General features: G+C 40.7%; 1 protein-coding gene across 1 annotated transcript in view; it reads right to left on the reverse strand.

Annotated features, from left to right (window-relative positions):
• Positions 1 to 1,612: 1,612 nt before the first annotated feature.
• LOC107678014 (PERQ amino acid-rich with GYF domain-containing protein 1-like) overlaps positions 1,613 to 13,895 on the reverse strand; it is a 17,262-nt gene continuing 4,979 nt past the window's right edge. Inside the window, exons 2-24 of the mRNA XM_016473110.1 lie at positions 12,833 to 13,302; positions 12,634 to 12,697; positions 11,834 to 11,963; positions 10,160 to 10,255; positions 9,942 to 10,056; positions 7,469 to 7,571; positions 6,996 to 7,290; positions 6,778 to 6,880; positions 6,404 to 6,562; positions 6,172 to 6,299; positions 5,863 to 6,094; positions 5,606 to 5,772; positions 5,127 to 5,224; positions 4,942 to 5,042; positions 4,782 to 4,855; positions 4,019 to 4,150; positions 3,726 to 3,932; positions 3,406 to 3,587; positions 3,159 to 3,316; positions 2,900 to 3,063; positions 2,771 to 2,815; positions 2,544 to 2,655; positions 1,613 to 2,200 (exon numbers count right to left, since the gene is read on the reverse strand). Of these exons, the coding sequence (XP_016328596.1) occupies positions 2,151 to 2,200; positions 2,544 to 2,655; positions 2,771 to 2,815; positions 2,900 to 3,063; positions 3,159 to 3,316; positions 3,406 to 3,587; positions 3,726 to 3,932; positions 4,019 to 4,150; positions 4,782 to 4,855; positions 4,942 to 5,042; positions 5,127 to 5,224; positions 5,606 to 5,772; positions 5,863 to 6,094; positions 6,172 to 6,299; positions 6,404 to 6,562; positions 6,778 to 6,880; positions 6,996 to 7,290; positions 7,469 to 7,571; positions 9,942 to 10,056; positions 10,160 to 10,255; positions 11,834 to 11,963; positions 12,634 to 12,668 (2,886 nt within the window). The 5' untranslated portion in view covers positions 12,669 to 12,697; positions 12,833 to 13,302 and the 3' untranslated portion in view covers positions 1,613 to 2,150. The remainder of the gene's footprint in view (positions 2,201 to 2,543; positions 2,656 to 2,770; positions 2,816 to 2,899; positions 3,064 to 3,158; positions 3,317 to 3,405; positions 3,588 to 3,725; positions 3,933 to 4,018; positions 4,151 to 4,781; positions 4,856 to 4,941; positions 5,043 to 5,126; positions 5,225 to 5,605; positions 5,773 to 5,862; positions 6,095 to 6,171; positions 6,300 to 6,403; positions 6,563 to 6,777; positions 6,881 to 6,995; positions 7,291 to 7,468; positions 7,572 to 9,941; positions 10,057 to 10,159; positions 10,256 to 11,833; positions 11,964 to 12,633; positions 12,698 to 12,832; positions 13,303 to 13,895) is intronic.

Below are 13,895 nucleotides of genomic sequence, written 5' to 3' on the forward strand. Positions count from 1 at the left end.
ATGACAAGTCTGTGTCCTTGAAATTTAGTTCAAGTGAAGTGCGTGAAGAAACGAGGAGAGTTTGCTTCAGTTCATCTCCTCTCCAAACATTCATCACATCTAGACTCCTCAACCCACAGCAGGTAAGGAAGTTTTTGAAGAAATATGATTGATAGACGTGAGATCTGCAGTTTCTCCGCACAGTAATCTTCTAAAAAGGCATAAAGGTTTTTGTTTTTTTAATCAAACATTCAAAATTACCACTTTTTTTTCAAATGCTGTAGGAATATTCTTCATTTGATAGTGTTGCAGAGAGCAGTGGGGATTGCAGCTCAAAGGATGCAAAAAACTACATCCCTTTGGTGTGAGGATGAAATGGATCCGCACGTATTCCCTGTGTCTCGCGCTCTGTGTGTAGCACTAAATGCAGCTGGTTGCCACTCCTTTTCGGACTCCAGAATGGCATTTGAGTTAGTGCCGATATCCACCTCTCCGTACTTGTTTTCAGTCATTGTCTTTTATTTTTTTTACAAAAATATAATCCAGTCAGAATAGAGTGAAATACGCTTAAAGCAGGATTTTTTTTTCTTTTCTACAGATCAAGTACCGAAATCTCCTCTGTTCCGATCCTCAGTCTCTTCCAATTCAGGTGAATAAACATTTGTGATGCAAAACATCACATATTTCAATCCCAAAACTCATGTATTGGGGGGGATTCTAGAATAGATTCTCCCCCCCCCCCCAAAAAAATGCCCCTCTCCCCCCCCAAAAAAATGTCCTGCTACACCCTGCAGATCCTTGGCTCTCAATGGCCCTGCATCAATAGCACAAGTAATAAGACTGACAATAGGCATATTCCGAATGGTGAGGCGTGTCCTGTTTCACTCCGAGACACTCAAGCCTTATTGTTAGATGCACTGTTATACATAGTTTGTTTTGGAATACATTCATTCATAATACATCCTCCTCAAGAGGCAAATAAAATAAAAAAACCCTAACAAATAAAAAAACATTATTCAAAAAATACAAGGTAGCAGCCTAGAAAGTGCTCCAACTCAAAGTTCAAATACTTTGTATAGAATAAAAAAAATAAATCATTCATCCTTTTTCAACAGCAACAAAAAAGAAAGTAACAACTGACATACAGAATCTCAGTGCCCTTGTAACATCTCAAAACACCAGCCAAGAGAATACACACACACACACTTTCTGGACAGAAGGCAACATTTCACATCGTGGACTGAGAATGAGTGAAAGGGGAAGAGTTGTAATGTAAGTAGTTTGTGTACAGACAACAGAGGAGCTACATTTACACACCAAACACAAAGCCCGATTGCCCTCTTAGAACAGAGCCAAACGGGCCAAACAGCACCTCAATTCATGCTTTTAAACACTGGAGGGTAAAAACGCAACGCTTGACTCTCCTATCGGTCTCTTTAAGAGCCTATGTACAAAAAAGCGCCAACACTACTTCTGTCCATTCACGCACACGGTCAATGAAGTAGAAAATTGTGTTGAACAAAATAAAAGCATGGCATTTGTTTTATACACGTCGGTAAGCAATAAAATGTGTGCAGACTTCATCTCTTACGCTTGCACACGCACTCACAAAAAACCTCAACCTATCCTAACATTTTTTTTTTGTTAAACAAGTGCAAATCTTCAAGTTTTCAAATTCATATTTTGATAGCTTTACCATGAACATAAAAATACAACAGTGTTTGTCTTTTAGGAGAGATGCTCAACTTATATCTCCCCAACATTTCCAAACCTCCACGTTTGATACGGCGGAAACCGCTCCGTTCCTACCTCTCATATGTATATTCATACAAATATTCTACACATAATATATGCAACAATATATTCACACATTTTTGCATTGTAAAAAAAAAAAGAGAGACAACTCCATTTCAAATATGAAAACATTAAAGTGCAATGGTTTAGGTAAGGTGCTTTACTGAAGGGAGGCAGAAGAGGATCTCCTCTTCACACCGAACCTCCCAATAACCTCCTTCTGCTCCTCTCACAGTGCAGAGTGAGAGAAAGAGGGAGAAAGAGAGAGGGGGTGTGGACAAATATTGCCCGCCCCTTCCCTCACTGAGCAGTGCACATTCCTCTGCTGATTTGCTCCAGGTTTAAGGCCTCAGGTAAACTCAAGTAGACGGGCTGGGTCAGTAATCCTCCACCTGCTCCAGCTCACCTCCCCCCAGGAATGAGTAGCCTGCGGAGGTGGGAAACAGGAGAACAGAGGTTGAGAGGTCTGAGGGTTGACTTTCTACAAGAAATTTCCCATCTGGGAATATACTAATGACTAATTCATAAACTTTTCCCCCTTGAAGCAGGGCAGAAAATGCTTTTCAATAAGTACATCAGTAAAGAGGTTCTCTTTGCTAGATGAAGTTCTCACTATGACCCAGACAGCAAGAATTTGACAAGGAGCCAGAATGCAGATTAAAACAACAGTAGTTCAAGGGTTATTCTGGGTAATGTATGCATGCTGATGGGTAAAGCTGAATGGAACCCAGCAGGGGTTTGTGAGTGTTTATGCGAGCGTATACGCTAACCGAGGATACTGGGGTCAGAATGGAGCATCATGCTAGGCTTTTTATTCGTTTTTCCTCCCTGAGTGTCGTACACACTGCCGCCCTTACTCATGTGAGCTGCCTGGAACATTGACTATAAGAAGAAAAAGCAGGAAGAATTTAAACAATGGACTAATAGAAAATGAAAACTAAAAATGGAAATATTATAGGTCTTCTTTCAAAATCCAGTAAAACAGTATGTAATCTACCTGCAGGGGGAAGTTCATGTTTAATCCAGAGACTTCCTTGGACAGCTGTGGAAAGTTTCAGTACATTAAGACTCACCCAGTGTGGAGAATTGAACAAACATTAAACAAGAAAAATAGTCCTTCACAAACCTGCTGCTTTTGTCTCTGGTGGTTCGCTTTCTGTTTGGCACGGCGCTCCAGGAACTGCTTGGCAAACTCTTTGGCTTCAATGGTATCACCCAGATAAATACGGATAAAGTCATGAACTTCATATGGAGACTCCACCTCCTTCAAATATGCCACAATGGTGGGCACTACCAAGAGAAATGCAAGCATGATAAATTTAATCTCCATTCCTTTTGGAGAAGACAGAAGAAAAAGAGGCGAATGGCAGATGTGACATAGTTACCGTCCACTGAGGAGGAGTTATTTGCAGAGGTGTTGAGAGCGTGGAGCATCTGTTCACACCAAGTGGTGAAACCGTCCTGAGGTTTCATCCCCTGAAGAAGCTTCAGAAGCCTCTCCTCATCGTCAGTACGCTTATGCCGATTCAGCATGTACTGATCACTGAGAACACAGACACGTTTGGGGTGAACATTGTGTGTAAAAACACTGGTTTAAATGGAAAGGTAAATTGTGAGTGCAAATTTGTGTACCTGAGAGAGGGACTGCTGCGGCTGTTCTTGAGGCCAATGTTGCGATGGCTGGCCTGGTTTTTCATGGCCTCATCCCACATGCCCATAGCAGGGTTGCCACCTCCGACCTTCCCTTCCATGCCAGCTCCTGACCACATCCCAGATGGCCCATCACTCCACTGGCCCATTGTCAAACCTCCATGCTGAACGAAACAATGTTATAATGAACTAAAACAACAGCAACTCTTACGAGGAAGACCTCTTTAAACCCAAGACTACAAACTGTTTGCCAGCCATTCGGATGCATATTAAACAATTAACTGCTCAAGATGTTTTTTTACCCTTTGCTGCTGCTGAGCTCTCTGCTGCTGCTGTTTGTGAAGTCTCTCTGCCTCCAGCTCCAGGAGTCCCATGCTCTTTCCGGTAGCTTTGCCCAGAGACAAAGCTCCTGCCTGGCTTCCGCTCCACCCTGCGCCCCCTGGCACGCTCTGCTGCTGCTGGCTCTGCTGCAGAAACTTCATGATCAGTTCCTGCTGCTGACGGCACTGCTGTAAAACACAAACATACAAATGTGTTACACATCATAAACATTTAAGAGTGCAACAGTTGTAGCCCAGTGTGTCCATGTGCTCACCTGTTTTCGTCTGTAAAGCTCCTCCTCCTCTCTCCTCTTCTGTTCCTCCTGCTGCCTGCGCTTTTCCTCCCTCCGTTTCCTCTCCTCTTCGTCACGCTTCCTGAGTTCAGCTTCACGCCTCTCCTGCTGGATCTAACACACGGGCAGCACAGGCTCAATGACCGAAAGAGCAATATGGGTGAAGTTCACACATTCAACATGAAATGTGATCACCGAGAGGAGTGATTAATTGGTGACATCGCAGTCCTGCTGAAGTCCAAAGTTTACTTTGTTTTTTAACGTATACATTAGGGTATAGGTACAGTACAAATTCTTCATAAGCATAGTTAGTACACATGTACAGTAAACGTGCAAATTGTTTTTTCTGACTGCACTTTGTCCACATGGTGGCAACACTGCCACGGCCCGCCGTTTCAAAAAACAGATAAGGAAAAAAAATTATTTCTGGAGACAGCAATAGATGCCTACGTTGATGAACGCTTGTGTGAGTCGGTTAAGAGACATGAGCAACTCTGTTTAAACCGGTACAAAGATATTTTTATCTGTAACTTTTGGAGAGTAATAGTGCAGACACTGGACAAGATCCAGGCTATGCACAGTTGTACACATTTGCTAAATTTTCACATAAAAAAAATTAAGTAATGCTTTGGGCTTTAGTCACCATGAGTCCTTGATCAAGACAAGATCAATGTAATCTAGCAGGACAGACAGCTTTACTATAGCATATGTTGAAGGCACTTTCAAGATCACATGGGTTACGTACTTTCTGCAAATGTTCAAGAGTTGGACCCTGAGTGGAGTTACTCATGGTTAAGTCCCACAGACTGGTATCACCGCCTACAAAACAGAAAAACCAGTGGTGTAACAAAAGCACTTCATAAAATAAAGTGGCTATTACAAAGCATCAATGCAGCTGGTAGTACCTGACTGCTGAGAGACTGAGGTAGGCATGTCCCACATGGGCCCGGTGTCTGGCACTGACATGGACCTGTTCATCGCAGGCATCATCCCAGTCTCACCACACCTGAGACCCAAACACATCGCTCATAAACCCAAAACACAAGTATATACCTGGTCAACTGATGCATTAATTGCTAGTCGGTGATACCTGTTCATGTGCTGAAATCTCATCTGAAGTTGTTTGTACAGGGCTGCAGTGGCAGCTTGTTCTAATTGTTTCTTCAATACCTCCTGGTCCATGTTCCCCTAAAGTAACAGAAAAACAGACCAAAAAGTTGTATCTCCATCCAACTAGAATACTTTATTTTGTAGAAGTTTTAGGATTGGAGAGAAAAGAACCGTCAGGAAATGTAGAATGGGAGGATATGAGATATGAGATGAATTTGGGTCATCTGTAACATGACCTCAATATGTTAGAGCACTGCCTTAAAAGGTTAAAGCTCTGACACCTACTTGACTATTTTACAAAAGCAACAAGCAACTCAAGGCTATTCTTGATTTTACCATGGTTAAGGATTTAGGAACATGGTGAAATTGTTGATACACAAAGCCCTGAGTAAATTATTACTAATACATGGCACAAAGCATCATCAAACCCATTTCTGGATATTTCACAGTGTTCCTCACCAGCAGTGGAGGAGGGGAGGGGCCGGGAGAGAAAGGCACACGCCCCCACATCTTGATGACTTCACCCAGGGGCTGAAATCCCTCATCACAACCACGTTTGACCAGCAGGTTCATGGAGAAATACCCCGCCTGAAACCACTCACACATCTCCACTGTAGTGAAAGGACCTGAAAGAGAGACAACCAATACAGCCCACCATTTAATGCTGTGATGAAGACATAAAAACCCTCCAAGATTGACGTGGTAGTCAGAATCACCTTGAATCTCCCCTTGAGGGTCTTTGTAGAACCACTTCATTGCGGATTCATGGGACAGGGGCAGAGCACTGGCGGAGTTCGGGAGAGTGTGTGAGGTGGAGTGAGAGTGTGTGTGCGTATTCGGGTGTGTGTGAGTGTGTGCCGCAGTGATGTGGCTCTCCTGAAGAGCTTGAGTGAAACACTCCTCTTCAAGAGACGTGTCTTGCAGGGACGCCACCATCTTCTCAGCCTCCTTTAAAAGAGATCTTTTTTACTTTGACCTTCTATTGTAAGAGCAACAAAAACAAACAAAAAAGCAAGCACGCTAACCTGCTGAAGGTGCTTCATGCCATCTTCCTCCTCGGTGTCTCCCCCTACTGTTGGAAGGTGAGTACCAGTAGTTGAGGGAGGAGAGGAGCTCTGCATCTGCGTTGTGGTGCCACCTGCTGGAGCTGCATCTATAAGAACAAACTCAGTCTTGTTCCAGAGCTTTTTGCATTGCATGTTCTTGGAACAAAAAGGGAAAATGCACAAAAAGAGAGAAAAAAAAGAGATAGAGAACCTTCAGATGGTTGGGGTGCAGGTTTTGAAGGAGGAGTGACTATGGGTTTGGGAGTCTTTTCCTCTGCAACAGGGTGCACAGGGGCAGGAGCAGACACCACATGAGGAGATGATGACTTTCTGTCTCCATCACACACAGCTATTGCTTCACATGTGTCCGCTGGAAAAAAAAAAGACAGAAGCGAGGCAAGTTTAGAAAACAGCAAAAAAAAAAAAAAAGAGGAAATACATCAGCTTGAGAAATGGAGGACACTAAACGTTTAATGTTCATTTAAAGCAATCTTGGTCAGAGCAGGTCACATGATGCAGAACAAAGGGCAACAGTCACTTCCTGCTGAACATGCCGGATACAGCATCAACTAAGACTTTTCTTACATTTATCAGCAGGGCTGTCCTTCTCTTGACCACCCTCCTCTTCCTCCTCCAGAGCTTCAAATTCTAGTTCCTGGTCTTCAGGGATTGCATCTCTGGAGCTTTTCTAAAGGGTAACACAAACCTGATTTAATCCATCTCTTTTTTTTTTACTTACTTAACAGGAAGTTACTTTATTTTATTAAATTTATTTAAAGAAAAGCGTTGTAAGACAAGCAAACCTTAATGCACATGAAGGCTCCAGAAGAATCAAAGGTTCCCATCTCCCCTTCTTCTTCATCGGTGCACCATTCAGGCAGGCCATCTCGCTCTTCCGCTCCTCCCTCACTTCCAGCCCTTCTACGTCCACCTTCTCCATCTGGTTCTGCCCCATCATCGTCCTCCTGCTCCTCTCTGAGCGTACGCCAGTTATCACTGTCTGAGCGCACGTAGTCCTTCCTTCCTCCTGCTCCTCCCTCCTCAAAACCACCACGCCCACCATCACGCCTCAAGGGCTTTTCAAAGCGCCGCTCACTTCTGAAATAGCAAATACTAATGATCAGCACAACAGAATGTCTGACATTTATTCTGAGAGTGACTGTTCATTCTGCACCAATGTCTTGATGGATTTAAGTTATACAAATGCATGTTATAAACATTGATATTCAGACAAATATGTACACTGTATATAAAACTTTACGATGTATAAATTCACCTGTCATCCCAACTTTGACTGCGGTGCATCTCTCGTCCTCGGCCAAAACCGACCTCTTCATCCACACTTCTTTGGTAGAATCCGCCCTCTCCTCTGCCTCTCCCTGCACACAAACAAAAAATTATTAAAACACCTAAAAAAAAATTAAAAAAAATAATAATAATAGTAAATAAATATATATATATATATATATATATTATTCCATCAACACTATCAAATGAATATGTATTGTATAATATACTAATTTCTTGGGAATAGATGAAATGTGACCTAGACATTTTTTGAGAAATCATGATTTGTAATTATTTACAAAAATAAGATGAAGAAACACATGTAACTGGAAGGATGATCTTCATTGTAGTCAATGACACACACACACACAAATTCATTTATTTTACACTCATATCCATACAGAAATTTATTAAAGCAAGCTTGTAATTTCTGCACTAGCATCAACAAACGGAATTGGAAAAACAAATGCCATTTTCAAACATGTTTTTCCAAACACTCGCCACATCTGCCAAACAATCCCAAACAGAGTGTTGCAAGGTTGACATACTTTTGTATGCCAAAACCCGGAACTAGTTAGAATTTTAGCACTTCTGGTTCCATCACTCTAATGTCTATGAGGTTTTTGGTTAAATGCCTGCAATAAGGTCTGTGGTCAACACAAGCTCTAGACACTTTCATAATTTACTCTATGACTTAAAATATATCAGTAATAACCACGCTGTTTTTTTTAAGCTTTTACTTGTCTTGAAAAAGGCAGTTGGTAACAAGTGGCTAAACGTCGCTACAAAGGCAGTCTTCATGCCGAACAGGAAAACCCATCTACTTATTAGTTCTCTTTTACATCCTTGCTTTGTTTATAATCACTGCTTCTGGTGACTGTGTTTAGGCTTCAAACTTCATAATCATTCTGTTAATTTGTGAACATTAACATGATATCATATTTCCCATGTTACAAAAACAGCATTCTTCCATCTTAGAAACATTGCCAAGTTACGAAACATGATACCTGTTTCTGATGCAGAAAAGCTAGTTCATGCATTCATGACCTCTAGACTGGACTATTGTAATGCACTGCTAGGTGGTTGTCCTGCATCTTCAATAAACAAGCTACAGGTAGTCCAAAATGCAGCGGCTAGAGTCCTTACCAGGTGATAATATCGGCAAAACGATATATCGGTCGGGCTCTAATTATAATAAACACTGTAAACATAGCTAGGCTACACAACAAACAGTATTTAGAAAAGAACAAGAATTAAAAATATAAGCTATAGCAATATAAACGACAAGCCAAAACGAATTAATTTAGGCTAAAATGAAACTGAAACCAGCGTTGGATCTCTCATTCCACACAAAATCAAATGTTTCCGTATTCGCAATGTATTTGAATGCCAAATTATTATTGATTATGTACTTCACTCGCATTCCAATATCCACACATCACGGCGGTACTGTGATAACACTTAACGGCACAGATTTGACTACATTGTTTTTTTTACTACATAGTTTTTTTTTCTATATGTTTGACTGACTGTATTTTATTATGATAATGAACAGGTTGCATTGTCAAGGTAGCAATGCTGTGTGTGCGCATGTGGCGCCGGTGCAATCACTTGAATTTTTTCCTTCTAACAGTGGAAGAAACTACTCCTTTTAGTCCTAAAGATAATCGGAATTGTAAAAAGTTTGCTTTTATTTGTGTACATTCACAATAAAAACAAATCTTTGTGCTTTTGTAAAATAAGCCTAAAGAAAAATAGGATGCCGCTTTCTGCCATCTGGTTTCCTTTCGTGCAGCACAAAAATGAACCGAAACTCTGCATACTAGGCTACTTGTTGTTTCTTTCATTTTCTTAATTTATTATTTAAGTAAAAATACATTTCTCGTATAGGCCTATTTATCGTTTTATATATATCGTTTTATATATAGCTTTATTATGTTTTTCTCCACTCGCAGAAGCGCTGCAGGTGTGTGATGTGATATGAAGACCATGTGAATCCTCATGTTCTGGGTTTGCTGCTTTTTGCGCATGTAAAATTAATCCCCGGGAAACAAACTAGCTTTATTATGTTTTTCTCCGCTCTTAGAAGCTCTGCAGGTGCGTAATGTGATATGATGACCATGTGAATCCTCATGTTCTGTTGTTTGCTGCTTTTTGCGCATGTAAAATTAATCTCCAGAAAACACGTTTAACGGGTCACAGACACTTATCCTTTCTAATTTAATTCAATTCTAATTTAAAATAATCTTGTCGGTTAACGGTTAATAATCTGTTAACGAGAGTCGGTTGTCGGTTAGGAAAAATAACCGAAATGACCATCCCTATCACAGAGCTTATTTTCTGCAATAATCCCAAAGCTGGTGGAAAAATCCTATTGGGTTTTTGTCAGCCAGTATGAACCTCCAGGTTGGCCTACAAAAATATGTCATCAGCACTAATTCACACCATTGGTCACAACCCACCTCGACCACCTCGAGTGCTTCCACGCCCTCTAGCTACAACTGTTGGTACAGCTCCACCTCCTTTACCCATAAGCCTTAGCACAGCCACACTGTTCACAGACATGGAGAAGTTTCTCTGAAAGGTGAGAGAAAAAAAAAATCAGTGATATAAATACGACAATCAATATTACTTATAATATCCAAAAATTTGCCCCGTGACTACAATATGCATCACTCACCTGCTCCTCCTCAGTCAGGGGCACCAAGGCCAACGGCTGCTGAGGCTCTTCCTGCAGGATAGCAGCAAACTCCTTATCCTGCATGTCCTCAGGGATCTGAATACGCAAACAAAATCTCAATTAGGTATGTAATCGACAAACAATTATTGACTCTTATATTAACACTTGAACTACTATAATGAAAAGGCCCTTGACTTATACAGGTGGCCTGTGCGGTAGGTCTGTGTATTGGCAAGAATCTGGCGATACGATACATATCACGATAAAGCTGTCATTAAAAACACACCACCATATGCAAACCTTAGCAAAAAATAGGCCTAAATAAATACAAATTATTTAACCAGAACACAGTGGGATCTGCATTTGCAATAATCAGTCCCTGTAACATTCAATGTTATTGAACCAATTTTTGTGCAGTATGTAAAGGGGGGGAGGGGGGAATTAAAGTGCTTTCAGGATTCTTTAGGTAAATGTATAATATGTATTTTATAAAAAAAGACCATATATATTTTTAGACCCTGCTTTAAATGTTCATAGTTTAAGTTTACAATTGTAACATACAATGTCATAACATTTTGATCTGAACAAAAAATACATCTGCTTAATATCAATGAAAAATAAAGTGGTTGCAGGATTCCTAAAGAAAACAAAACAATTGTAAAACAATAAAATAAATACAGATGTTAAACATTCTCAGAACCTTTCAAATTGGATTTCACAGGTTTTTCAGTTTGTATTTATAAATACATGGAAAATACTGCAACTGCAACTGCCCAACTGCACAAAACACCCCCAACACGAGAGAAAGCTGCCGCCGACCCTACCGCCTGCCGCACCCCACGCGAGGGCTCTTCACACGGGACGCGGCAAGCGGGCGAAACTGAGGGGGCGCCCGTGCCGTGGTCCCAGGGCGGACGTTACCACAAAAGCCCAAATGACGCCACACTTCAGCTTTGTACACCGACAGCGAACTATATTAATGCTAACATTAGTGGCGTGCCCTAATGCTAGTATTTCCTGTCACTGTTTAAGTTCAGAGATGAAGACTTCTATCTAGCGGTCGGGATATGAACTCAAAACGAAACAACTGCCATGAATCTTGTTGAATTTTTTTTTTTTAAATATCAATATTCCATTTTTGAGAATTGATACAGTATCGCTAGGGCTGTGCAAATAATCGAATGCGATTTTCATGTGCATCTCGACAGTAAAGTCGGTTCTGTGATTAGTAGTAAATCTCCAGCACGTGCTTTCAGATGGAGAGGCATTTACTACACAGAGCCGTAGATCACTGACAAGCTACACAAAATCGCGTTAGTAGTAAATCTCCAGCACGTGCTTTCAGATGGAGCGGCATTTACTACACAGAGTCGTTCATAATCGGCAATGAATCGCCTGCGATTTTGAACGTGATATTGCGTAGCTTGTCAGTGAACTACGGCTCTGTGTAGTAAATGCCTCTCCATCTGAAAGCACGTGCTGGAGATTTACTACTAATCACAGAACCGGCTTTACTGTCGAGATGCACATGAAAATCGCATTTGATTATCTGCACAGCCCTAAGTATCGCCAAACAAAATATCGCGATACTCACATGTATCCATATTTTCTTACACCCCTACTGTTCGGTTTAATTTATTTGACTTTTACTGCAGGAGCCATGAGTCACCTCACCTTGTTATCTTTGACATAAAGTGCTAACATCTCCTCGCGGCCATAGCGGTAGTCGGCCAACTTGGACTTTGGCATTGCAGGGGAAGGGGGAGGGGACGTCACACTCCCCCCTCTGGATAGTGCACGGAGCCTGAAGAAAACAGACATCGTCGTAATTATTTCCATCACCCATTTAAAAACAATGAATCATTCTGGATTCAAGATTGTGTATATGCAGAAAACGATAGGAGAGATTGATATTTTATTTATAAAAAAAAAATAAAAAATCAAAACACAAAGGGGAAACATCTGTTTCCTCCTGTTGACACTTATAGGGAAGTAGGACAGAAACAGAAAAAAAATCAGCCACAATGAATGTGGCAGTTCATAAATTTACTGCACACTAAATATTTCTCACAAAGGATACCAATAAGGGGAAAAGTCAGATTATCCAAAACACATTTTAAATGTTTATAAGTGCAAAACACCTGTTTTGTTTTTAGTGATAATGCATTAGAAAGAAATCAAATTAAATCAATGGAAGAAAAAGAGTTCCTTTTTTTATTGTTTTTTTTTTTTTTTGGCAAGTGCCAAAAGCAAGTAAAATATGTTGTTGGCAAGTAAATAGACCAACATTATTGGCCAGAGGGATGGTAACTAAAGCAGTTTATCTGGCTAAAAGCTACGTCAGAAAATTAAAATGACTTTTGGCCAACTTTTTGAATTTTAGATCATGGCTCCACATTTCCTGACCATAAATACACACGTGTGCGAAAGAGCATGTTAATTTAAAGTCATACTATCTGAAATACATATACTACCATTCTGGACCGAAGTTAAGTGTCTCAGCAGTCATATTCTATATGTCCAGAGGGCTCAGGGTTTCTGTTAACCAAAGGAAAAATGAAATTAAAAATAAAGCAGAGGTTTTTGAGTCTCATTTATCATAATCAGAAACACACCAAAATGTGAGATTAAAATAATACAACAAGCATGTCTTAGTGATGGGGAAGTGCGTACCTTGTCCACAGAACAGGACTGTAAAGGACCAGTATGAACGGGGGACAGGAATGAGGTGGTTCTGTCAGGACCAGTATGGGGGTTCTGTGTGCTGAGGTGGACTTGGTAATTCTAAACTCTGTATGAATATTATAATAGCTGCCAGTTTTAGAGAGATAATGGCTGATGGATATCTAGCCAGATATAAGAGCTCCAAAAGATGGCACGCCACCCTAATGTGCCAGTAACTTCAGATCTTTAAAAAAATTTTTCAGCAATTTGAAAACACTTTAGAGAGATAGAGAAAAAACACACTATGATTAAGAATTTGTGGCAGCATAAATAACAGCAGACTGCTGTTTGTAAAAATACTTTCAGGGCAGTTTGTAATGCCGTAACTATTGCTGGGTTCTTGATCTCTTTTACTTATATTCAAAATTTTTGTGAATTATTGTTTCATAGCCAAGCATTCAACTCCCAACTCCCAACACCTGCAGAAAAAACAAAAACAAAAAACACTGATTGCTTTTTGTGCAAAACAAATGCATGCACATTACATGCATCCATAAGACAGAATACAGTCATATTTGAATGATCAAATTAACTTTTGGGTAGTTCACATTAGGGTTGGGTACCGAATCCCGGTGCCAATATGGCACAGGTACCTATGTAACCGGTATGTACTAGAACCGAATCAGAACGCAGATTTCGGTGCCATTTAAATGCCTGAGCGATCGATTGAAATATTTGTCCTGGTTCTCCAAAATGGACGTAAGAAGCATGGGTGTCACTAGGCCATTTTTAGCGGGGCTATAGCGATTAGCTCCATAAACTGTACTCAAATTCGTGATTGCCTCAGAGTCAGTCCCATTTAAAGGTGACATATTATGAAAATCTTACTTTTCCAGGTTTTAAGTGCTATAATCAGGTCCCTGGTGCATCTACCAACCAAGGAAACGTGAAAAAGATGAACCCAATCACTTTGTTTTGGTAAGCCTTTTTTTGCAAGCGTCTGAGAAAACGAGCGCGTCTGATTTCGCTCCCTTGGTGACGTGGCAAAGGGATCTCATTATAATATTACCAC

The sequence above is a fragment of the Sinocyclocheilus anshuiensis genome, unplaced genomic scaffold, assembly GCF_001515605.1.
Source record: "Sinocyclocheilus anshuiensis isolate Anshui unplaced genomic scaffold, SAMN03320099.WGS_v1.1 scaffold260, whole genome shotgun sequence".
Taxonomy (NCBI): Eukaryota; Metazoa; Chordata; class Actinopteri; order Cypriniformes; family Cyprinidae; genus Sinocyclocheilus; species Sinocyclocheilus anshuiensis.